Here is a 26,673-nt window from a genome sequence, read left to right on the forward strand (position 1 = left end):
ATAAGTTAGAAGCTCTTGAGTGATCTTTTGATATTTATTTCCCCCCCCAACATTGACTCTAGCAAGTTTTGAGCCATATACATTCACAAATCTCCTCCAGGGGTGTTAGAACCCAGATCAAAGCTGCTTCAGATCTTTTGAAGTCTGGAGTAAGAACTATGGTTTCCTGACATAACTAGCTGAAGATTGGAAATTTTACCCTGCAAAAGCAAATGTGTATCAAAAAGGGGAAATATCAACAACATAGATACCAACCTGTCTTGTTCTGGACTGAAAGAACCGGAGGGCTTTAGATGACTCATGTCCTGCTCTCAGCAGGAGTGACCACGCATCCACAGCCGCTGCAGTTTTCTCTGTGCTAGAGCCAACGTCCTGCTCTCAGCAATGTTTCCTCAATTCTTCTTAAAGAAACAGAGTTATAAGACAAATTCCCATGAGAGGGTAAATAGTGATCTGTAAAGAGGATGCAGTATATTAGAGATGTAGAGAAACCCATCAATCAATTTAAAGCCCGCAAGTCTTGAACAGAGAGGAAATGTCAGCTCGCTTAGTGTTTGCAGCCATATGAAAGGAGTATACAATCAAGGAAATGAAGTGAAACCTGGTCCTTAAGGGCAGAAAAGGTTTGAAAGGGTTCCTGAAATGTATCAATGGGGCAGACAGAAAGGCAACGCATCCATCCTTGAGTCAGTAGGCTATATATTTTCCTCTTGCTATAGGGTAAAATTATTATTATTTGACAAATAGGAATGAGCAGAAGAAAACATTCAGAACAAGTAAATAATTAACAAGTGCGTTCACCCCAGATTAATTGAACTGACAAAATGGTATCCATGAACAAAGCTTTTGCCACAGTGTTTCTTAAGCTGGAGACGTGAGCTGTTGACCAGTAGGCCTGAAAAATACATTATCTGAAAGTATCTAACAAGTCTCTAGAGAACAGAAACTGAGTTATTTTATCATCCATAAACACTATATTTGTGATCCAAAATTATATGCCATGATGGGGGATGAAGTACATGGTGCGAGCTATCATAAATTCTACACTATCTCAGGATGCTTAGGAAGATGTTTTTATTGAAAAGGACTGTTTTGTTTTTTAATTAAAACCATTGCCTCGGACCCACAATACCTACGGGAGAAAGGATTACTGGCCTTGCATACAGCTTCCATTGCAAGTGTTCTGTACAGTACTTTAAATGTACCAGGAATCAAATATTGAGGACTTTGGAAGATATACCATACCAGCAGGAAAAGAGTTGCCTTTCCTATAATATTAACATGAGTTATACAATACAAGCTGTATAATGTGTCCTATACACTAGGAAGCAAGATTGCTTTTAGAATTGCCTGTGCAACTTAACAGATACAGCCTATAACCAACACAGACTTTTTGCTAGTACGAGCATTTACAAGGAAACCGAAGTTAATTTTGGGTAGAAAACACTGACTATGCTCTTGCAAAGAAGTTACCCATGTCATTGAAAAGACACCCAAGGGAGCCAGAGCAGACGGCTACAGCCCTTCAGGGACTCCTTCCTACAGACCAGCTGCCTCCTTCCCCAGGATGAGTCACTTAGACCTGGCCCTACCCGTACGTTGCATCGGGGGCAGAGGAACACGGGGCTGATGGTTACTAGCTTTCTTTTCCTTTGACTTGAAGGAAGACAGAAAACCTCTGTACAGCCGTTGTTTGAAGCAGCTGTCATTAATATAGTCATTTTGGAATATGATGCACTAGGTAAAGCCTCCCGCCTTCCTGCTAACTTAGAAAGTCTGTATCTGCTGCTCCTAACAATAGAAGGAGAGACAGAAGGGCAAGAACCTAAGCAAGCAAGGAGTTTTTATTAATTGAAGTTTCTTCCTATATAACATCAAAAGTAGGAATAGGTGGATAGAATGAGAGCTCAAGAAATATTTCTACCATCTATGGTATCTAAAGAAATGTTTCAATTCTTTCTACTTCTCACTACAGAAACCAACACACTACCAAGCTTATCCAGCCCTATCCCACAAACAGTCTGAAGTTAAACATTCTGTTAGGGTCACAGGAAAGCAAGTTCTCTCAGCTGGTATTATATGTTGTAAGTACTTTTCCACATTCAAAAATATTTAAATATAATTTACTTAAAGCTTAAGTTTAGCCAAACTTAGTTTTCTGATATAGTTGCCAAGAACGGCTGTGCTACTGCTTTTCTGTATACGTGCTTCTTTAACTGAGACTGCACTGATAACCTGTTTTTGCTTGTACAAGAGCAATATGTGATTTCACTATAACAGGAGATAGAGAACATATTAGGCAATTATGTCATAACAAAGAAAAAAATACAGAATAGTTTCTTCAAAAGCTTTCACATGAACTTTCGACCTTAAACTAACTCTAAGAACAAAAACCTCGCAGAACTGTGTTAAAACCATACTAAAAAATTTAACACCAAAGGAAAGCCTACTCTATGTTACTCTGAACAAACATAAGCATGAAAAAAACCCCACTTTTTAAAGGCATAGTTTATATCTTGAATCAAGCAAAACATCCACATTTACTACAGTTAATGAACAAAAAAACATAGCCTCTAATTAGCTTTGTGAAAGAAAGAGCAAAACTGCCCTACATTACCTGACCTAACCCAAACCCTCCCTTTCCCCATCCAGCCCCTCCTCATTACGCACTGGCCACTCTCCAGCCCCAGCTGTTGTTATTTATGAGGCTCATTAACACACCTTACGAAGTTCAGCATCTGCCTCCCCTTGCTCGTCAGCGAGGCTCTGGGGTGCAGGGCTGGGGGGGTAAGCTGCACCTCCCTCTCTGTGCTGGGCTCTTCTCTAGTTTAGATTCTTTATCTTTAGGTCAGCTGTTTTTTCACCCTATCTAATCAACACATAGTATTATTTTATTTTCAAGAAACAGTGCTTTATGTAGAGCTTGGAGATAGAGAAGAACATGTAGGGAGGAAGAAGGAAGCTTGAAGAAGCCTTCAATTCTGTAGCTACGGGTGAGCTTGACCTGACTACGATTAAGGGGCTGCTGCGTGAATGGTAATACTTGACACAAGACTGTTGGGTGGGCTGTTACTAATTTTTTTTTTTTTTGAAGCAAAGTCTCATATAAGGCCTGTTTCCTTCAGGCTGACTCCCTGCAGAGCTTTAAGGAAGTTCCTAATCTTGTTAGGAGCAGCAGGATCACTCATGCATTTGCATTTACTTGTGCGTAAGCTGCCGGGGTCTGAAGCTGGGCTGCTGAGTCTGTGGGCTTTTCACGATGCTGACATTACTACACCAAGGCTATGTTCAAAAATTAAAACGTTCTCAAGGAAGTAGGAGCCCTGTGGACCTGCTTAGTAGGGGAATATGCCCAATTCTCAGCCAGCAGCAGGGTGGGGACGGCGGCGCACGTGAAAGCGGGGTGTAGGAACTGGGTGCGTGGAGAGGATGAATGGGGTGAGCCGTGCCGGTCTTTGACTTCTGCCTCAGGTTGTTTCTGCATTTTGTATTAAACAGACTTTTATAAAATGCATAATCCTAAAGTGACGGTTTGAAGCATCTCTGCCTGTATAAAGCGGAGTGCCTTAGTCACGGGTTTAGAGTCCCTTTCTCTCTGCTCCTATTTCTCAGTGCTCCTATGAATCTTTAATCCGTTCCTGCCAGCTCTAGCAGGAGAGAGAGAGTCCCTTCCCCGAGACAGCCTGTAGCCGTTCTCCTGCAGAATGAGCAATATCGATTTGAATTTGCTCGGGCTGAGGACGGCCCTGAAACGTTATATTCTCTAGACTAGTATATCAGGAGTGATTATCAGCTGCTGCTCTTCTTTCCCAGCGCTGCTCTGAAGGAACAGTGCTCGCAGCCGGCAGGCACAGGCTCCTGCCTGGCCGAGCTCAGGCTTAACTTGGGGCAGTTAACCCGCTTTGGGGGGCCTCTGGGATGAGGAGGGAGACTGGCAGCCGGGGGTCACCCGCCCTGGGTCAAGGCAACCCAAGCGCACCCCGGGTGCGGCGCTGCTCCGGTGCTCTGGCAGATGCAAACCCAAGTCTACGTGGCTGTAATCACCCCTCCGCTGACGCGCAGCCCCGCTGAAGCGAAGGCGGTTTTGTGCTCTCCAGAGCGTCTTCTCACAGTCAGGAACGGCACTGGGATCGCTGTCTTTTGAGAGCAAACACCATTTTCCAGTGTTCAGTGCCCAACTGCACTAATGTGGGCTCAGACCAATCAGCTGTACATGTGGAAAGGAGCTGTACTGTGATATGTCTCATGCCAGAGCTAGACAGAATTAAAAAAAGTTAATTACCTGAAGGTGATTAAAGTTTTCAGAGCTTGTCTTAGGAAACACCTTGGCACATAGGTGTTAAATTAGGAATTTGAGGGTAGAAATTATATGAATAATATTTTTTATTAGTTTTTGTGAAGTAAACACTGAAACATTCACAGTGCCCCGAATTTTATATTGTCATTATTTGTAGGGCCAGATACTGGAGGGACTCCTCTGGGTTTAAAACTCCACAAGTTAGCAGAATTTTTTGTAACCTAGGGGTAAATCATAGTTTCTCTCTATCCGTCTTTGGAACAAGATCAACTTTGACTGTAAGCCATTTCCTTCAAACGTTTCTGGGAAGGGGGAACCCCACAACAATCTGGGACCAAATTCCTCTTGTTGGCCCATATCTAAAGCAACACTGAGTACGGACTCGCCTGAAATTGCTCCAAGCTTCTCACCAAACACAGCAGCACCCTGTGAATATTTCAGCTGGAAGGCCTCCCTTCCCCAACTTCTCTCCCTTCTGCCTCACTACATAGTTTTACCTCGCATGTTTATTTTTATGAAACTTCACACATTAACCATAATGAAAAGAGCAATAGTAAAATTGGACTAGTTCGTCCGGTATAGAAAATCCTCTGTTCCTTTATTTGAGATACGTTGGTTCATCTTCAACATCATTGTGAAAAATCGTTACTCCCAGAAAATCCTCTGTTCCTTTATTTGAGATATGTTGGTTCCTCTTCAACATCATTGTGAAAAATCGTTACTCCAGAGGGAAAGTTACAGCCAAACAGGTCTATGCACAAGGGAAAAAAATGAAATATTGGAGAAAAACAAAGCCCACAAAAATCTTTGGTGCTGCTAATAGCTAAGACTTGTGTAAGACTTTTTGTGCTGAAGCCCTTTCATAGCAGTCTCTGAAATTCAGTAACTCTGAGACTGTCATGGGTATGTTGAAGTGTGTGATCCCATCTGCTATCGGTTTCAGAAATCCTGTGGTTAAAAGGAAAACAGAAAAATAAAGTGAAAAATAATTGTCACTTTATTTGTTCTTTCATAAGCAGCTAGCAGCAGCAATTTGCAAGTCCATTTTAGCGAGAGTTCATTAGCAGGTTACTATCTCTTTATAATATCCCTTCTACGCCTCTACAACCTTCTGTTCAGCATCGCTTTCACCAGACTCTTCCCAGCTACTGATTTAGTCATGCAAATGAGTGTAACCCTAAGAGTGATGGCATAGGCCTTTTACTGCTTGCTTTTGCTCATTCATTGGGTCTGCTCCACATCTGATTTATTGAAAGTGACCCAAAATGGAAGTGTTTAAGTAATAGTAGCTTCTTTTATAATGCAATGTTAGATTTTTCTAGCCTGTTACATCGGTTGATGTTGTCGCTTAACTTTTTAAGAAAAGATATTGTGTGAGGAAGTACACTGCCGGTATTACGTCTTAGAAGAGAGAAAAGTTTCGTTGCCAAAATTTGGTTCCTTTCTCTTGAGATTTTGTCCAACTCCCATTGAAGTAAATTAAAATTAGAGCTTCTACAGAGTTTAGTGGCGCTGAATTAGGCTCTAGGCAAGTGTGGCCTGCAGATGGGTGGTGATGAACCCACAGTTAGAAGAGCAATTCCTCATACTGGAGGGAAAAAGGATTTAAATATGAAAAGGAGGGGCTTGCACTTGTTCCCAGTTAATGGGAAAATTCATCAAGAGGCCCTAAGGCGTTCGTGGAGTACAAACAGGGAGAGAGTAACAGAAACTTTGGAATATAAAGTCAGCTGGAACCCCCTGAGAACTGAAATCAGGACAGACAAGGACTGGTTCTCTTTTACTGATAAATTCACAGATTGACCTCATAAAGAATGTCTGTGTAGCATGAAGTTGGTTTTAATAAGGTTTTACCAGTATTTGTATACTCTACACAGAATATTTAGTTGCATCACCAGGTCCGACAGCAGAAATCTGTGTTTTGATTGCATGCCATAAGATGGTTCGAAGGTCCTTCAAGAGCATCCATTTGGTCTCTTAGCAGCTGCGGCGGTGCCCTGTTAGAGTGGGTCAGTGCTTCTTCAGCCCTGTGACTGCCAGCACCGGAACTGGACTTTGGGAAGGGAACCTCCAAACTCGTTTTTCCTATTTATCTCTCTTTTTAAACTACCTCCAGTTTATCATTAGATACGCTAACCTTTCATGAAAGTCTGTGTCCAGCTATCAGTGGTTCAGCCTCTCAGGGCAGTTTTATTGTGCATGAACCCGTATGTGCCTTTGCACGGGTATGTGTGAGGAGGAAAGCAAGGGTTCCAGCTGTCACGAAAGGGACATCAGGGCACCAGCCCTCAGGTGTTCCTGTGAAACCTGAGGAGATTGCAGATCCAAGGTATTTCTTCCACAGAAACCCCAAGTTTACAACATAGTTTAATTGAACATAGATTAAAGTGTTTATCCTGCAAATCTTTATAATTTTCTTTGCAGTCCCCAACTTGCAGATTAGAGAACTTCCAAAAAATTAACTGAAACTAGTTTTGTGCACAGCAGGCACTTCAGTCTCTCTGTCCAGCCAGACTATAGTCATCAAACCTTGTGCCTGGAGGAACACGGTCTGTATATAGTATGTCTCTGGAAGACATATCAGGTCATGGCTATGTCATTTATATTTACCTACAGGCTGATCTTCCTTGTGGAAAAACCTGCCCATCTCCATATTTTCTTCTGTAAATAGATGCTTTAACCAGGTACCTAAAAGTACACGGGCATGCAAATGTGAGAACATGGTGCTTTTATCTTGTGTGTAAGCACGTGTATATGTACACAAATGTACATACATTGTTGTATAAAATGTTGTATTACACTATTTTAGGAATTGTTTCATCTTCTAGGTTTGCTATGCATGAGAAAAAAGTTTAGCATTAAGCTGTAGTGAAACAGAGCCTATTGCAGGATGTAGGCAAGTATAGAAAGTGTCATTGATTGCTCCCTGGAGATGCATCATTTCTAATGAGAGTCCTAAAATGTTAGAAGATAACATAAAACTCCACAAAACTACTGGAGTTTGCAGACTTATTACCATACTGTACCTATGTTGTAACCGAGGGGAGAGAAACGTAAATAATCTTTCTCAAATGGGATTGTTGATGGGGGAAATGTGTAAAAATGAAGCTGTTGGCAGAACAGTGTTAGCTTATGAATTATACATTTAATTGAGGGAAGCTAAACTGGTAGATTTTGAAACTTCAGATTTACTGTGTCTTATTAAAGACAGAATTTCGGTCCTGCTCCTGCTGTTGGGTGCCGGCAGCGATGCGGAGTGGCCGCAGCACCCCGGGTGTCGGCGCGCTGCAGCATGATGTAAGCGCTGACCCGCTCGCTGCCGTACCCGCGGCGGTGCAACAAGGCTTGGCCAAAAAGCCCTTCTGAAAAGCAGGGTCCTTGGGTGGTAAGCTCACATGGAGATCTGCCCTTCCGGGGGGACTAGTCAAATCAGCTTTAAGGTGCCTAGACTATAGCCATATGTTAAGGTACTCATTGTCATACACTGTATGGAAAAAGGTGGCAGAAGAGGGTTGGGAAGTCAGAATAGGACAAGAAGCATGGAGCAGATGTAAGTATGGAAAATAAGGAGAAGGGTAAAATGTGCAATAGGATCAAATACTAAATAATCTCCAAAATATTTGCGTGCAGCTGAGCTCCCGCCTTCATGAGAATCTCATGATAAAGCTCCATGTTACCAGTTTCATTTTTCCATATTCAGGGTGAAGAAAGGAGCTGTAACACCGACCAGCAATTTCCTCTGCGGATGTTCAGAGGGAAAGTGTGATAAATAGAAATTATTTTCTGACCCAGCCTTCTCATGGCATTGCAGTGTTGCCATTCCTACTTAAAAATAGGCTAAGCAGGAAAATGAAAAGTAGCAGGGGACAAAAACTTTTGTGACCTTCTGAAGTGGCTTGAAATGAGTTTAAAATGAAAGAAATGCTTACCTTGCCTTTGCTAATTTGTGCATCCCCAGTGGTTTGCCCAGTAACCGACTCGCTCTTCCAACTGGCAATATTGCACTTAAGCACTAACAGGAAGCAGATTATACTGGAAAGGATGCATGATACATACCTGATGTGTTCTAGGCTTGTCCTACGCGTGGATCTTCAACAATAATACCTTATACGTGCAGGAAGATAGTCGCCGCTTTGTTTCACAAGAAACGGGAAATCTCTACATTGCCAAAGTAGAGCCATCGGACGTGGGCAGCTACACCTGTGTTGTAACTAACTCGAAAGCAGAGCAGAGCGCGCAGGGGCCACCCACTCCTCTCACCCTCCGCGGCGATGGTAAGTTATCTGGGCACGCTCGGCTAAAAACACGCGGCACGATGCTAACTGGTCCGTCTCCAGCCGTCGGAAACCGATACCGCTACACGTCCTCATGGAGGTAAACGACTCCCGGTAAAAAGTTGTGCGGTGGGACGCGATCCCACAGTTTCTGCTGGACTGAAATGAGATTTGAACTGTCAGGACGGGTGATAAAATAAACACATGCAAAGAACGCAGTGCTCAGTAGCACTGAAAAATAGCAAGAGACTGTCAAATGGTATGTTAATATTTTTCATCTTATGGATGCCTGTATTGAGGTTTAAATCTGGCAAAGCTTTCTGAATTTATAATCCAGGTATAGATCAAATACCAAATCCAGAAAGCTGTTTCAAAATGAGTCAGAGGTGAGAAACTCACCTGCACATATACAAATACCTTTCTGGCATCCCTTCTAATTAAATGTTCACAGTGAGAAATATATACCTGGGGAATCTTTACGCAAAGTTTGTTTTGTAGGTTTGCTCTCCTAAATTTCAATATACTTTTACTGCTTGCAAAGCAGCGGTGGCAATCAGTAACAAAAGTCTGCACAGAGTTAGGATTCTAGGATAAATAAAACTCAGCTGTGCACTATAGAGTAATACTTCCACTATGAGACCGTGCTGCTTTAACATAATCAGATCACCCAAAACAAAATTATAGTTCCACAGTTCAGAAGTTGATAATTTGGTACAAACTGTGAGTGTAAATGCTTAAGATCTTTTCTGACTATTTTCTTCCTTTTCATCGCTCTACTTTATTCCTTTTCTAAGACTCATTCCATCAGTCTCTTTTTACCTTCTCCCATTCACGTTGGTGGTCTCTGGGCTGGGTCCTAAACAGTCCGTGATGAAAATTGCATGTGTAATATTAGCCAGATCCCTGTGAAATATAAAATAAGAATTGGTTCAATTTCAGTGTGGGATCTGGGCAAAGGCACTACGTGTAGGAAAATATCTGATTCCTATTCATCATTACTATTGCAGGGAGTTACATTGAATGATGCATGCACACTTCAGAAGTGCAGCTAAAAGTTTAGTTTGCTAAAGTGATCCCAAACCTGCTGCAAAATTAAATGCCCTAACCCGATAATGGGTTATCTGTGGTTTATCAGATGTTCAGCCAGATTTTCAAATGTGATAATTACATCTAATTACATCAGCCTTTCTCAAGTCTGGAGCTCACATTTGGATGTTTTGAAGAAGTTTTAAGAGTTTTACAAGTATTTTGGACACAGAATTCCGTAATTCCCTAGCATGTGAAATCGATGCAGTGTTCTGAGAAGTGACCAATGTTAAATGCATTGCTTGTTAACACCTCTTAACAAGAGACGTGAACCCTAAATTATCTCTAAAACTTTAACGCATAACATATTTGCACATGTAGAACGTATATGAAGTCATGCTCTTCAACTCTCAAATGCGTAGAACGTACAGATTTCACATAAACTTTCAGCATGGGTTGAGTTTCACCCAACAGGCTCAGTCTCCTCCATAGACATTGTGTGTTGATTGCCACGGGTGGAACATAGGGCTCTGACATTATTAATGCCATCCTTCCTTTTACACTGCGATTCTGTTGTACTAGACAGGTCTGAGGCTCAACTGGGGTGCTAGCTGTTTTGATGTTCAACAGGTGTGATGGGGGAGTATGAACCAAAGATTGAAGTACGTTTTCCAGAAACAACATATGCGGCGGAGGGCTCGTCTGTTAAACTGGAATGCTTTGCCCTTGGAAAGTAAGATTTTTGTCTTTTATTAAAATGTGGGATCTAACACTGTTCTACCGTGAGGAACAATGGTTCGTTCTAATTTGCACAGTAGATTTTTTAGTCAGAACATGAATTTGTAAACCTGTTTTTAACCCTATCTTGGTTTGATTGTTTCTGTGCAATGTGTTCCCAAGGAAATGAGAAAAAATTGTAACTGAAGCTCACTTGGCTGCAGCTTTAAGAAGTTGGTGCGGAACAAAGATTATATTCCTTGAGAGTAGTTTCAACTCCAAGATACGACCTGACTTCAGGTTACGGCATTTGGTGAATATACATGTATATTCACATCCGATATGCATCAAAACAGGAATGTTTTCCTGTGTGGCATCGTTGTTAAGAATGAAACTTGGGGAAACGGGCTGTGTTTCAAGAGCACATAGGCTGTCTAGAATGAATCTAGCAGATTCCCATGGCTCTCTGCACCCTTTTCTCCAGAGCCATGCTGAGGAGCCTTGGGAAGCCCTAGCAGTAGCCCTTCCTGCTAAAAATCTCCAAGTTTGTTAAGCTTGTGGTAGCCTATATTTTTCCTAGATTGCTTGCACTGTTGTATTCATTTACAGAACTAGTAGTGCGTTCAAACAGCAAGGGGGGCTCTGTATTCAAAAAGCAGATGGTTAACGGCATAAGTGTAACCAGTCTATGAAAACTAGTCTTTCCAGTGAGCATCTGTGTTCCCTGGAAAAGCTAAAATAACCTTAGATTGTTGACCTCTATTTAGTTTAAGTTCACTTTGGCAATCCATTCTAAGTTTGTAAGCTCTTAAAGTGTTTAGAGCTTTCCCAGAGGTTAAAAGCCTGACTTGCAGACAGCAGAAATTAATCAAATGTTCCTCTGGAGCCTGCGCTGGGAAGTAGAAAAATAAAGCAAATAAAAAGTTAATAAGACAGGAAATGGCCTTCCCTTTCAGATGAGATTTTTGTATAAACTAATCTTAGGGCTAATTTTTATTTAAGGATGAAGAATATTTCTACAGAGCCACATTCAAAGGCATATGCATTTTTTTGGCCCAAAACAAGTACCAGACTGGAAGACTCCTGCTAAAGCTGATTTTCCTTTCCAAACGCTGTCAAGCTACTTCTCTTTAAATACTTCCTTAATTGTGTGTGAGTCAGTGCAGGCTTTACATTTCAAGTTGTCATTTCATATTTCCATCTGTTGCATGGAAAGCATTTAACAATGATACATTGACTGCAGAAAAGCATTTCAAAAACAGAGTAAATTATATGTACAAAACAGTGCCTTCTTACTGAAGGGGTAAAGGTGGGTCATGTCAACGTGGCACACAGGCTTTGCCATTTTAAGAACATCTTAAGGAGGGAAATAAAAAGGTGGACTGAAAGGACATATAGATAATGAAATCCCTCAGTGAGCACAGTACCTTCTACGCTGTGCTTAGAAAATGGAATGGCTGAGAGTGTTAATGCAGCTTTAATATATATATTTTTTCTTCATCTATAGGGCTGCAGCTGCAAGCAGTGCTGCCACACATTCCTGGACTTATACTGTGTAAACACCAGTGATCCATGGGCAGAAATCCATTCTTCACAAATTCTTTTATTTTGTACCGCTAATGTGTATCTAGTCTAGTGCACGTGTTTGAGAGTAAAGGCTCTTTAGCGGTGTTGATGGAGAAATTCTCCTCTCTAGTTTTTTTTTATGGATTAGATGTTTCATACAGAACTGTACTGTTTTCAGTCTGTTTTTTGCCTTTCTGAACAGAGCCTTGAACCACATTTTCACTAACATGTCAATCTGTGAAAAAGCTTTATTTCAGAGCTGGCATTTATATGCGAATAAAGCAGGAGAAGCAGATTGCAGGTGAAATGCTCATAACCTATTAGATAAGAGCAGATTTCTAAAGGTATGAAGGTGATTAGTGGTATTGTCAAAAGCTCGAAGTTTCCTACCCCCAGCTGTTTGCAATTGTAGTTAGGCACATATAAATGCAGCAGTGTGGCCATCTGCACCTTTAGATGCCTAAATTCCACTAAAACACTAGCCCCCGCTATTGTCTGTTTATGTTAAAATCAATTCAGCTCAACATTTGTTGAGTTATACCTCTGATCTGCCACAAGCACTAATGGTTATTATCTCTCTTGGATTTCAGAAATGCTTTCCCATTATCCATAATTTTCTATATTCACACTGTTAGTCCGCTGGTTCAGACAATGCTGTCAGCTGCTACTACCTGTGCGCTATGAATAACAGAAATCTTTCGTATCTAAGGCAGATTATAGGCGCCCTGCTGTGGCTTTGGCCTCCAAAAGTCTTAAATGGAAGTACTTTTATGGTATTTAGAGAAATAGCATCTCTCCTCTATGTGGAACAGCAAATCATATTTATTGGGTCTGGCTCAAAAAACACTTCCGCGTTTAAAATGCAAGTACCAGAGGCCAGACTTATAGCTGAGTTTAAGATGCCTTTTTACCTGGGGAAACTCAAAGCCGCCTAACTTAAGTACTCCTTCAGCCAGGCTGTGGGACACCCAGCGGTAGGTATATTCCACGTCTCTTTTGCAAAGCTTTCTTTTTGCATTTTATATGAAAATATCATGACTCACTCTCACAAATGGTCTTCTAGCCCAGTCATAAAACCTTGCTTGTTTTGAGGAAAATAAATATAGGGAGGATTTATAATAAATATAAAATAAATTTAAAATAAATATAGTATGGATTTCTGGGGAGAGGGTTTGGAGGGGTGGATCCCGACTGAACGTAAGTGCTTGGGCCAGCTCTTGGCTGGGCCAGCACCTTACATTTAATTTGCTAAAAGAGGGAAAACTGAAATATGAAATAGTAGTTTGACTGTTTCAAATACTGCAGCCTGTGGCAATTTGATAGAAGAGGTGAGGCTTTGTGTTCTGCACTAATATTCATTATGTTGACAGTGTTTAATACTATGCCGGTATTAAAAGTCATGTTTTGGATCAAGCTATATTAATCATGCCATACATCTGAATTATTGTTCACTATATCTTTGAGGGGATTGAGTACCATGGAAAGAGTTGTGTTCAGTTGAGTTACTGTGCTTCTTTCTCCAGATTTCTTCCAAAATATCTTTTTTCTGTTACACAAATAAGAATGCTTTCTGGAAAGAAAATAAGCAAAGTAGTTTCCATGTCTCTTGCACACATTTATTAAGCTGTGTCTGTGTTTTACATTTTTCTCCATTCTCATCTCAAAGACAGGGAAATAATCTGTTCAGAATCCCTGCAGATGGTTCCTTGCCAGCTGAGGTTGTAAAGAGCTTATGTGAATAATATAAACCAGGATTTCTTTCAACTCAGAATATTCATTTTTCATGGGAAGAGCCCACATATTCCTGTAAATGTACGTAGGGAAGAGTTTTTCTAGAGGCTGTTAGTATAAGTAGATAACCACACAGCTACAAGGGGGTTCCAAATAACCATCTTTACTGAACTTACATAAAAATACCAGGCTTCACTTCTTCATTAGGTGGCTATTCTAGTATATTCTCAAGGAGTTCATGTAGGAGGCTATAAAAAGATCAGTTATGGGACTGTAAAATCATAAATATGAATGACTTTTGCCACCAAGTGAAGCGTGTTATTTTCGGCTCGCATTCCTGATAGAGCTAATACCTTAAGATTTGTACTTTAAGGGATGAGCAAGCAGCTCTGGAAGATCCTCTCTAACATAGTTAAGGTGAGTGGCTTGTGACTACAGGAGAATGAGACACAATATCAGGTTTCAGAAAACTTTTTGCTGCTTTGCTGTTTCCCAAGTAATACATCAGGATGATTAGAAGCCTGAGTACTTTAATTATTATGCCCCTTGGATCCTGATTCTTCCTTGTGTCAGCAGTTGATGCAGACAAGATAGCAGCTTTCAAACCTCAGCTTTGTCTCATTTGTTTAAATAGTCACGGTCTTCATTATCAAAGCTGTAGACTTAATTTTATTGTGAAGTGTCCTCAGAAGCATAGGACGAAAGATGAGGCACAGATGCAATGCATCATCTGGCTGCTGACTCTTTGTTGCAAAAAAGGTGGAAACTTATCTTGGTGTGGGCTGTAATGCTGCAGACAAATTAATTTCATGTTTAGTGTGACAAGACTTGTCACCAGCCAAAAAATATTTTCCATCGCCTTTTCTTTCTGAGTTAGTAACTTATGGTTTTGTGATTCTGTTGCCTGTATGGTAGAATATAAATTAAATTACTCCTAGAGGCTCTGAAGGTTTCAAATAAACTACAGATTTATGTACAAAGGTACTCTCATATTTATGCACTGTTTTCTTATTTACTCAGGTGAAAGCAAGACTTTGGTTATGAAGTGTAATAAATTTGATAAGTGTAGTCATTGTTTCTTCATATATTCCAGAACTTTTTAGCCCCAAGCAGTATCTATTTTAATCTGCTTATTGGTAGTGACTAAATGAAAAAGACGACCCACCAGTTGCAGAACTCCCTCAAATCTGCACGGGAAGGTACTAGTCTGTGCAGCAATGTCAGACACTGGCCTTCAAGAGAACATGATTATGTAACATAATCCTACAAAAATTCACAAGGCTGTATTGTTAAACTAGGTTTTGTATACACTTACTTATACCTAAAGGACAGTTTCACTTCTTAAAGCATCAACTTGTAAAATGGATAATTTGTTACAAAAAGAATTTCATTAAATTGTAAATTTAAGTTCAGGGTCTTTTTTACCTTGAAAGATGCTATGGCCTGTAGTAATGGTTGCTGTTAAGAGATACGGTTATAAAAATGTAAACTAACAGCAGAAGGTGAAACCAGAAAAAAAAAAAAAAACGACACCTTCTGCAAAATACAGTGACCGAAGGTGCTGGAAAGCCTGTGACGATGAGGTGTCAGCGAAGGCAATGAAGAAATGCACATTTTCTCAAGCTGCTGTGATAATAAAGGTCCTTCCTATGGACGACGGCACACAGCTGAGCCATGGATCCGCGGCAGCCTGCTCCTTTAACCTATGGCTCCGGTGAGGAGCTGCCGTCCTGCCAAGGGACTTGCCGCTGCCGGTAAGGCCAGGCCACCGGGCGCAAGGCTCCCTGCCAGGAGAGCAAAGCGCTGTTACGTGTTTATTGCGATTCTGCATTTAAACACAGCACAGTTGAAGAACCAAACCCTGAGGTTTTGATGTCGTCCCGCCAGGATAACGGCCGAGGGGAGCGCATTTCAAACGCCCTCGTGTTTGGCCAAAAATGAGGCGAGTTTGCCCTGAACCATGCCCGAGGCTGTCGTAAGTGCGTGGCGTGGCTAAGGGGAACAGGACGGCTCCAACCTCGGTAAACTTGACTTGGCAAGTCAACAGAAGGGCCCTTTTCCCACAGAGCCCTGCGTCAGCGCAGGCTTCCCCCTCGCTCCTGAGCAGTCACTGCTAAGGGAAAACAAATGGCCAACAGAATAAGAGATATTTAGGTGAAGCACTTTCAGGTAGCAAAGCATGAATGAACGCGCCTAACTTGTTTTTCCTCTCCCATATGGCTGTTAGTTCCCTTTAGGCTCTTTGTTCCCCCAAAAAAAAAAAAAGTATTCCAGAAGAGATGCCTTTAAAGTAAGTAGTTAAATGCTTCTGGCATTCAGTGCACTGTTCTAAGTAGCTATTCGCCTGCTGTTTAATATGCAACAGCGTTTTAAAAGCCAGCCCTGCTCTCCTTCGTGTCGTCAACAGTCTGTATCAACATACCGCAAGGCTGCAAAATACCTCCGGCTGTTTCCCCGACCAGAGCGCGGCAATTGTGGGACAGACCTGTTCTGCACTAGAGCCGCATTTCTTTTAAATAACTAAAAGCAACTCGTTTCATGGAAATTCTGCATGAATAATGTCATGCAAGATTTGTGGACGAGACGGCACCTTTCAACAGAACAACTGGGGCATTTAAGAGAGACAAGCCCTTTTAAAGTTCCTAGGAAGGAATAACATTAAACAAGTTTGTATCTGAAGTGGGTTTTGGTCTCGCAGTGAAGGGCGATTAATAAAGGTGGTGATGATGACTACTGTTGTCCAAAAATATTTGGAATTTAAACGACTGTATAGGTCTTGAATGAAAATGGGAAATAGAAGAATAAAAATCCCAATTGTTCTTTCCAGCTCTTTCACAGCTTAAGGACATCTGGCATGACCCAGTCTCCCTCATTCATAGTAAATTGTTCCGCTACACTGGAGGGGTCATGTAAGAGTCAGAACTTGTGTGCAGATATGTATATACACGAGTTGCCCATATATACAGAACTAACACCGAAATCTGGAGCAAATTTCTTGTAGCTCCAAACTATTTTCACAGGGAGGTTGGTTATGGTGGAAAATGTAAGGCAGCTAGAGAAATTATTACGCTGCTTAAATAGCTCTTGCATACCTCTCTCTTAAATCTGTGGTCTCAGAACTATGATGTTCTGCGTTGTGCCACGGGGGGAAAGGCAGCACGGAGGCTCTCGTGCCCAGCTGAAGTCCCACCAGCATGAGGAAAACGTTTACAGACTTCCAGTGCACCCATCCTCTCTCTCAAGCTTAAATGGAGAACAAAGCAAATTTATGGGATTATTATGCATTGCATGTTAGAGTGGTCTAGCTGCTCATAGTCCTCCTGTACGTAGTATATTTCTATTGATTTTACATTTGCAGTTACCCTGTTAACACCTGCCCAGCCGCTCAATCTGTGCAACTTGCTGACTACTCACACTTCTCCTGGGTCCTGCTTCTTTTGGCTTTGGGTGAGCTTGAGAACATCAGAGCCACAGACTCAAAAGGCAGAAATTAAGCCTAAACTTACCTGTGTTAAGTAGCTGGTCCATTCTGTATTTGCAACTTAATTTCTTTAGCCAGTAAACAAGGATTTGAACCAGACACCTAAATAATTTAAGATGTGAGCAGTTATAGCCCCTGCTAAAAAGGACTAAATACTTTGTACGTCAGCACTACAGGCCAGAGACCTTGGGGACTGGCAGGCAAAGGCATTGAGCACTTCTAATTTCCATGAAATTTAGGTTTTCAAGTTCAGTACCAAGTGTTTGCTGTTGATGTTACTTCCAATGGAAAAGAAGTTAGGGTTTAGCCAAAGCCTCTGCAAAAAGCTGTTCAAAATGTAGCTGCTTGTCTGCTTAGAAAAAGCAGCTTGCTTTAGTTTGCAGAAACAGAAAGCAACTGTGAAATCCAGGACTATTAATATTTCAAAGCGTTTTGGTGACATAATAGATCGCAAAAGTGAGGCTTGTATGGTTTGTGATGTTACCAGAAATCCAAGAAGTATTTATAGCTGCCTTCACACTTGACTATTTTTTTTTTATTGTATAGAATACATTGATGCAAATATAAATGAAAATGATAGAAAGCTACAAAAACATGAAACAAGAAACATTCTTTTTTTGTCTCTATCTCCTTTCAGCCTTAACGTCTCATGCTTTCCACTTCCTCGCACAACTGTCTGCCCTCCTCTACCTTGGCTCCCATTTTTTATACCTAGATTTATTGGTATTTTTAGGTCTGTTGAATCCTTGTCCAATATTTCCTATTTTGAGGTGTGAAAATACCCTAGTGCTACAGGGAATTTGTTTGCTCTGAAAGGCAGTCAATAATTCAGTGCTTCTATGGTGTTTGTTTGGACTTCCAAAGTCATTCCTTCAGTGTCACAGTGTTTAAAAGCAGGTTTGAGCCCTCAGTAAGAGTTACTGTGGGGAAAATCCAAATTGGCCTAAGAAGCAATCATAGAATTGACTGCGGACTTCATCCCCCTGTTGGACTTGTGCCCCTCAATAAATTGGATGGGTTATAAAATCTCAGCCTTGTGAACCTCTGCATGTCATGCTTAGAAACAGAAATTATTTCTTTTTAAAATGTTATTACTCTTATGAAAGGTTTTCACATTATCTTTTCTCTCTATAACAAATGCTCTCTTTTTCTCTAATGAAATACAATTATTTAGTCCTGTCCCTAGTATTAGCTGGAAGAGGTCCGATGGAAACTCACTGACAAAGAAAATCAAACACAACCAAACCAAAGGAGTTCTTGAAATCCCAGATGTTCAGCAAGAAGATGAAGGCTCTTATGAGTGCATTGCAGGAAACGTTCGAGGAAGAAACGTTGCAAGAGGTCAATTATTTGTCTATGGTAAGCAGATTGATTAATTTTTTTTTTTTTTTTTGCAGAGCATGATGGTATTCAGATGTATTTTGTAGATGAAGTCTATTAGCCCTTTACTGGAGATATGAAATGTAGTTCAGGTTAAGCTGATTAAAAAATAATTGGAGGTCTGCAGTGACCTTCACTGAATTACATCCTCAGCAAATAAAGATATTTGGCATTAAAACTCAGATTGAAAATGTGGGCTGTGCCATGATGAAGTTGTAAAGGTTAATACGAGGCAGAAAGAAATCCCTGGTACATTTACATGAAACGTTAAGGGCAAGCGAAAAGATTTACTCTCAATAGCTCACAGCAGCATAAAGCTGTGCTGCCCCCGATGCAGATCAGAGAAGGATTCATGAGGTTTTGGTTCATGCGAGTAAAAGATTATTTCACCTCCTATTCTGGCTGAACTGCACTGGTCCATAAACGGATGAGGGCAAAGCAAGAGAAGCTCATTGCACTGCCTCCCTCTCCTTCCTCCTTGTCTAAAAGTAGGGAATAATATTTCTGTGAAAATGTTCTCACTTTCCTCTTCCCTTCCCACACGCATTAATTTCCTGCCATCTAAGTCACATATGATGGTCCCTCACAGCCACGGTGAACCACAAGCTCTTTGGTCCCATTGTTAATACCCAGGGAAAAGCAACGTATTTTCACATAAGAGGCGAGATCTTTTCTTTGCCTCAAATCTGTCAAAAGAAAAGGAAACAAAATTAAATGTAACAATGAGAAAAAAATTACAGAAAGCTAGACTGAGCCTACAATTAACTTCTGTTGAGAAGACCTTGGCAAGGTTTTTTGTTAAAGTAAGTCTCTTCATTAGAAGAGATGCAGGCTTTGCTGATAAGCCACCAGTCTCCTGCAACCATGGCTAATATTAAGACCTATGCCAGGAACAGAGCAGTCTGCTGCTGTTTTGAATATTTAAATATTTCTTTGCTTTTAGGGGGTTATTTTCGTTCTCATCGCTCACTAATTTTTGCAGAACATCAATCAAACAGTTCTATTAAAATTAAGTTCAGTAGATTACCTGGACATGATTGATAACAGCATAGGCAATTACAAAATTATGATCAGTTAATACAATCTAAAACAATGTGCTTATTAAATGTGCTTTGTAAATTAATTAATAGCTGTTCACAGTGAAGTATATAAACAGCACTGGTGAAGCTGTTGCACGAGATTTTTTTACCATATTAGTGTTGGGCTGGTACATTATCTATGTAGTTGACTTCCTCCTGCTTAATTTTTGTGCTGCTGTGTTTTAACTCCGTGGGCAGCTTGTCTCTAGGAAATAACGTTTCTTTCCTGGACGCTGTCTGCTGCTTTGTGTATGATGCCGAGATCCCGCGCCTTCGGATACTTAGCAATAAAAACGACATGTAATCAGAATCACTTTTAGGCGCGGTGGGCTGTATCCCAGGTACTTTCCCGTTCTGTGAAGCAGCCTGTTGGCACGGTATTTACCTAGTGTGGGGCAATCTCAGGGTACTTTGCTGGGGCAGAGCCATGAACTCCCCCCAGGGTCATGCTGTAGAGGGAGGCTTTTTAGTAGCTTGTTCTGCTGGTCCCAGAGGGTAACGATTCTCTTTCTAAAATGAAATTGCCCGATGTAATAACTACATGTATGTGTGTGCGCTGGTTTTGGCTGGGGCAGAGTTGATTTTCTTTGCAGCAGCCGGTACGGCGGCGTTTTGGGTTTGTGCTGGAAACAGTGTTGATAGCACAGGGATGTTTTCATTATTGCTGAGCAGGGCTGACACAGGGTTGTGGGTTTTTTCTGCTTCTCACACTTCTGCTTCTCACAGCCAGACAGTGAGGAGGCTGGGGGGGCTGCCGTGGTTTAGCCCCAGCCGGCGACTAAGCCCCCCGCAGCCGCTCACTCGCTCCCCCCCGCAGCGGGACAGGGGAGAGAATTAGAAAAAAACCTCGTGGGTTGAGAGGAACAGAGTTTAATAGGACAGAAAGAGAGAAAGAAGAAAACCAGCTCTATCCTGGCTGAAACTAGGACGGGGCACAAGCAGTTGGGAGGGGACACGGCCGGGACAGCTGCCCCCGCTGCCCAAACGGGTGTCCCGGACCATATGGGGTCACGCTCAGCGTATAGAGCTGGAGGAGAAGGGCGGGATGTTCTGGGTTACGGAGTTTGTCTTCCCAAGTCCCCGTTAGGCGTGATGGAGCCCGGCTGGCCTGGAGATGGCCGAACTCCTGCCTGCGATGGGAAGGGGTGAATGGATTCCGTGTTTTGCTCTGCTTGCGTGCGCGGCTTTTGCTTTACTTAAAGACAGTTTTATATCTCAACCCATGAGTTTTCTCACTTCTACTCTTTTGATTCTCTCTCCACCCCACCAGGGAGAGGAGCGAGCGAGCAACTCTGTGCTGCTTAGTTTCTGGCTGGGGTTAAACCATGGCAGAGTGTTTATATATATATTTATGTACATATGGAGACTGCAGTGTTATGATTTAAAATTATTAAGATGATTGAAAATTTTTTATGGGATGTTAAGACAGCAGGCGCTTATGCTAGAGGCAGAGAGATGCAACCTAGTATCTCACCTGCATGTGGCTTTGGTCCACCCCAAAGTTAGGCGGGTGTTAGTTGTTCTCCCTAGGTCTCATTCACCTGTATCTTAACAACTATTCTAAATGTCAGCCTGTCTCAAGCTAATTTCTGCTCAGCTCAGTCCTTGAGTACTTAGTTGGATGTTTACAGAGCTCTTATGTGATTCCTGCAAATTCCACTCTTACACAGCAATGAACTTACGTAAATGTGCCACAAGTATTCAGAAGTTCTTATTCTAACCTGAGTATCCCTAATTCCTTTGTGTAGTATTTGTGTTGTAAATTACAACCAAAGAACCCATGGTCTGAATCCATGGTCTCAGGGATGTGAGTAGACGGAGGGATAATATTTACACTCTGATTTTTTCAGTAGCTACTGACTGATGATTTTGATATTTCTATTTTTGGTACACAGACCCGAGTACCTTGAGGAGGATTGTTTTTCATAAAGTAGGGGTCTCAGTGCTTTCAGAGAGCCTGTCCATAATTTCAGGCATGTAAAATCACTGCTGCTGCAAATTTTGGCCAGAAAAATGAATAATATCTACACTGAACTTCCTGCCCACTAACCACTTGGTAACCAGCATTTTTCCATGTTAGTCCTGAAGTTTAATGCCAGGGAATTGTTGTGCAGAATTCACTTGCAATATAATAAGAATGTGTTGGACAAATACTAATTAGCCTTGCTCAGTTAGTTAATTAATGGCAGCATACCTCCGGCAAAATCATTTTTCTCCTGCTTAAAATGGTTTGCATATTCTTTTCAGCACTCCCTGAATGGGATAAAAAAATCCAAAATGCCTTTCTGTCTCTCTATGACAGTTTAGTTTGGGAATGTAAGGCCAAAGGAAAACCAAACCCTTCCTACAGTTGGTTAAAAAATGGCCAGCCACTCACATCAGAGGTAAGATTCCTGTTACCTTCTTTGTTTTCTTGCTTGTCTTTTTGTTTTTACATGTTTTAGTCATGATATTCATTTTACAGTGCCTTACCTTGTTTCAGAAATTTAACTGAAGTTTGATATATCAAAATAAACATAATAGCAGAAAAACTTTGCAACACAAAGCCTTGGTTCTTGGAGTTCATCTTTATTGAAAATGTATGGTATTGCCAGTTTAGAGAGAGATTCACCAACTTCTTCATATGATTTATCTTACAGAGCATCTAATTGCTTCAAGATATGGCAGTAGGTGTGGATGGGTTTAAAAATAACCGTTATAGTTAGTTAAAGAAGGGTCTGTCCAGAAACACTGGATAGATTTGCAGACCTAGTCTGTAATTTGGGAAACTGGTAGGATGCCAAGTGGCTGTGGAAGAGCATTTCAGAACTGGAATTGCAAACTGATCAGCCTGTTAACTTGCACTTTTTCCTGTTCTTCCTAATCTGTAGGCTGGATGGACCTTTGGTCTCATGCAGTATGGCCATTCTTATGCTGTGTCAATGCTTTAACCGAATTAGTCAGCTATGAAAATAAGTTAATATTGAGGTTAATACTTTTCTGGGTCTATGTAGAGGAATGATAGACTAAAGAAAACCGTATAGAGTTATAAGGAAAAGGTGAATAAGTAAAAAATCTCACCTAAACGAAAAAGAAGGACCAAGAGGAAAGGGAAGTAGTGAAGTGGTAGAAGTTCAGAAGGAGAGGGGAAGTCAACTGGAGCTCAAACACTTAAACTTGATCAGATGCTTATGTAGACAGGTCTCTGAGAACCCAGCTTTGTCTCTTTCCAGGCAGTATAATTACACTTTTGTGGTGGCCAAACTTTGGTATGTCTGTCTTCCCATTTTCAGTTGTGGTGACCTCATGGAGAATGAATTATGTGGCAAGAGACTCTTTCGCTCATTTGCGTTCTGCTGAGGCCAAGTTTTCCTTTTTATTAAGCATTTATTCAGCATCTGTTGGGCATGAAATGGCATGGCTCATCTGTAATGCATTCTTACTTGTTGGAAAAAAAATTAATACTGTGATTAATTTCTGTCTAGCAAGAACAGATACAGAATCCTTTCCAAAACATATGGGGCAAATTAGCACCTGCGGGGTTGCAGAACCAGCACTTGTTTGACTTAGGGTACTTATCTGAAGCAATTGGAGGGGGGTCTGATCTTCCATATGATTTTTCTGCTGGATTAGTCCAAAACAGAGCCCAACTAGCATCTGAGAAGTCTAGCCAGAATTTACTTGGATGGCAATTTTTCTGAACCTGATCATTCTACTTACTCATTGTCACCTTTTCCTAAGCAAGATTACCTAGTTTCTCTCTCTTTGAAGGCAGCGATATTTAGAATCTGTCACTCTTCAATTGCATAGTTTCAATAAAAAAGAATAAAACACTCTACAGACAGATTTTCGACCAACATTTTCACAGTACTTACAGTGTATTGTAAATGGAATACTTCAGGCAACAAAATGTTGAATGTTATTGCTCAATGGACGGAATGGATAGTTTGGAGGTGAAAGTACAAGGGAGATGTAATAAAATATTCAGTCTGTCACAGCACCCTGCTTGTTGGAAAAATCACGGGAAGAATACCTTCCAGACGCTTTCTACCTTGGGGCTGATTCTGAGGATATTGTCTACTCTCTGTCACACCTTTCTCCCTGACCACCTAGCTGGTCACCCCTGCGTTATTCCTGTTTGCGTACATGGTGTGCTGCTTTCTTCTCTTTGTCTGCACAGCTCAAAAGAGCCGGCAGAGAATGGTGGGGAATTCGGCATGCGTATGAAACACAAGCGTTGCTTCAGAAGGGGCTTTTATATTCAAAGGATATTTATAAAAATAGAACGCATCAAGAGGATAGCAAACAGCCCGAAGGTAAAACTAAGTATGCAAAAAAGATATTTGTAGCGAAAGCCTCAAAAAAAATTAACAGTGCATATGTAATATAGTGTTGTTAATTAGTTTGTAATACACCAGCCATACAACCGCAGGCTGCTCTCTCACCAAATCTCCAAGCTAGACAAGGTTGGGCTGGGCCAGTTCTTGGTTGGGAGACCTCCAAGGAAAAGCTGGAGTCTTGGAAAATAGAGCTCCGGAGGTGGCACGCTCCCCTCTGCAAGCACTTCCAGGGTGATCCCAACCGGCCGGGCCGTGGCCGCTCGGCGAGTTGGGGCACGGCCATTCAGCCGTTCACGAATACGTTGTAGGTGCCCGTAGCTGTTCAGCAAGGGCTGTGCTCTACGCGCGGACAGCACCTGCAGTTACTGCTCCGCGGGCTGCAGGGTCAGACTAAAGGAGCCGCTTAATAATAATAGCAATATCTATCGTTTCAGACTCACATTTGGTGATGGAATTTATATTCCCTGTTGTAGGCTCCTTCCACACGGATCCGTTTTGGGAAACGTACTCTCTTCTCCTCGGTGTTACACTTTGCAGTGGAGCTATTATTGTCTCCAGAGGCTAGTAATAGTAAAATCACGAAATATTTAGCTTTAAGTTATGTTTGTAGCACGAAACAGGCTTTTTTCTTTCTTTGCCAAAATAGAGCAAATAAAACTCCTTTTAATACACCCAAGCCCAAGCTCCAGTCCAAATTTACCTACTGTGCCGTTTCCTCTATTTCAGCAGAATTGCACCAAAGAAACGTAGTGTGTGTAGCAACTCGAGCCATGAGGTACATGGTCTCCCTCTGATCTGAACAGCTGCCTGCGGGCTTCAAACAGGAATTTAAAAGCGTTGGCTTTCCGCAGAGCTTCTGCAGCGGGTCATTTTGCTGTGACTCGTGATCTCGTGACACTTGAAACGTTTCCATTATTTGAGCACCTCTGTCTCCTGTGGAGCTGCTCTGATGCTCTTAGGTATCACCATCAGGTTCATCTGCCCGGCTGAGGGGGGTAAGCCACGCGCCGCCGTGCCCCCAGCCGGGGCGCGGGTGCCGCTCCGCGGGAGCCGTACGGGAGATGCTCCAGGCTCCCAGCACGCAGCAGCCGTACCTGCCCTGCGGTGAAGCACACCCACCGAGTCACGGTTCGGCAATGCAGAGGAACACATGCCCAGATGTTCCGGCTGCGGCAAACCTGCCCACGGCAAGGACTCTGCAACCTGTGCCTGGAGTTCTTGCAAAGTTTGAAGAGCTCTAAGAGGTCTGAAAACATAACCGCCATCATATAGCCAAGGTATACGTTGTGTTTCTGATGCGTTCATCCACATTGCTCCCAAGAAAATAACGTGTCTGCTTCTGAATTATGATCGAGCACATCAGTGTGATACCAAAAAACTTGGGGGTTGTACACTTGTTGGCTCTGTCAGTGTTGTTTGCTTGTTTTTCTTTTATCAGGAAAGAATTCAAATAGCAAATGGAACTCTTATCATACCTACGCTGAATATGTCAGACTCTGGCCTCTATCAGTGTGTGGCAGAAAACAAGTACGATACTATTTATGCCAATGCTGAGTTGCGGGTGATAGGTGAGTAAATGTCACTAAAATAGCAGGTACTGAGTATAACAGCACACTCACCGAAAAAAAATGCAATTAAGAAATGCATAGATTAAATTCCACCTGGCAGTTCAAGTCCGTTGATATTCCTTTGCTGCTTGCTTTCTTCACCCACATGCAAATATTTTTTTTCTTTTTAGATTTTATTTCATGACTGGTTTGGGGGAAGAATCTAATCCCATGTGTAGTCTTTTTTATCACATACGTACAAGTTTAATAAACGCTGTTTCTCACTTAGTATTTTGAGTTATTAATAGTTATTCTGCAGTTTTTAAAAGTTATTTCAGAAAGCGGGAAAAATAGTTTTAACTATAAATGAGACCATATGCCAAATATGTATATCAAAACAAATAACATGTAGCAAGTAATCTCGTTAATGATTATGAGAGATACACATAAAATGGAATTTGCTCGTATATTCTAAAAAGTATGCTGTTATAGGTATCCAAATATAAAGATTGCTCAGCAGCCAAGTACTAGTGACACCAGTAAAACACAGACTTTAAGACACCTAACTGTGGTACAGGTCTTGTGTCTTCTCCAAGAGTGAATTTTCACATAAATTACTGGGAAAATAAACACATTTTCAGAAAACAGTGTTGGTTTATGAACAGAAAGCCATGGAAAAAACTGTGTTTGAATACTTTCTGCAGATGTGGCTGGGATCAGGAGTGTGATGTTTATCCTGCTGACGTAGCTCTGCTCAGGAACCTCATTCTGCATCGCAGATAGACCTATTCTCCCAGTCTGCAGAACTCTAAGGAAGGATTGTCAGAGCAGACAGTTCCTAGGTAGAGAGCTTAGAAACAGCATAAGTAAGATACAGTGAATTCCGTTCTTTGGTACTCAAATACATTTTTCATGTTTGATATATTTACTTTCACAGAAACCTCAAAAGCAAAGCAATTATTGGATTCACCTAACTCGAAGAGAAAAATTTAGCAAGTTCATTTAGTAACTTGTCAGCTGCATAATGTTCTGCTCCTCTTTCTTCTTACTTCTCTCTTTTTAGCTGCAGCACCCAATTTTTCAAAAAATCCTGTGAAAAAAATGTCTGTTGTTCAAGTTGGAGGCGAAGTTACAATTGGTTGTAAACCAAGCGCTTCTCCCAGAGCAGTTATTAACTGGAGAAAGGGCTCAGAGGTTCTGCGCAAGAACAAAAGGTACCGTCCTAAACCAGTTGCTGGACTGTTGGGTGTTTTCTG

The 26,673-nt window shown here is 41.5% G+C and overlaps 1 protein-coding gene across 1 annotated transcript in view; it reads left to right on the forward strand.

The window, feature by feature from the left end:
- Window positions 1-26,673, forward strand: part of CNTN6 (contactin 6) — a 92,346-nt gene that overhangs the window by 25,459 nt on the left and 40,214 nt on the right. The window contains exons 4-9 of the mRNA XM_010297572.1: window positions 8,368-8,571; window positions 10,228-10,330; window positions 18,267-18,451; window positions 21,799-21,935; window positions 25,309-25,438; window positions 26,481-26,631. Coding sequence (XP_010295874.1) covers window positions 8,368-8,571; window positions 10,228-10,330; window positions 18,267-18,451; window positions 21,799-21,935; window positions 25,309-25,438; window positions 26,481-26,631 — 910 coding nt within the window. The remainder of the gene's footprint in view (window positions 1-8,367; window positions 8,572-10,227; window positions 10,331-18,266; window positions 18,452-21,798; window positions 21,936-25,308; window positions 25,439-26,480; window positions 26,632-26,673) is intronic.

Source organism: Phaethon lepturus, unplaced genomic scaffold, assembly GCF_000687285.1.
Source record: "Phaethon lepturus isolate BGI_N335 unplaced genomic scaffold, ASM68728v1 scaffold22, whole genome shotgun sequence".
NCBI classification, from domain to species: domain Eukaryota; kingdom Metazoa; phylum Chordata; class Aves; order Phaethontiformes; family Phaethontidae; genus Phaethon; species Phaethon lepturus.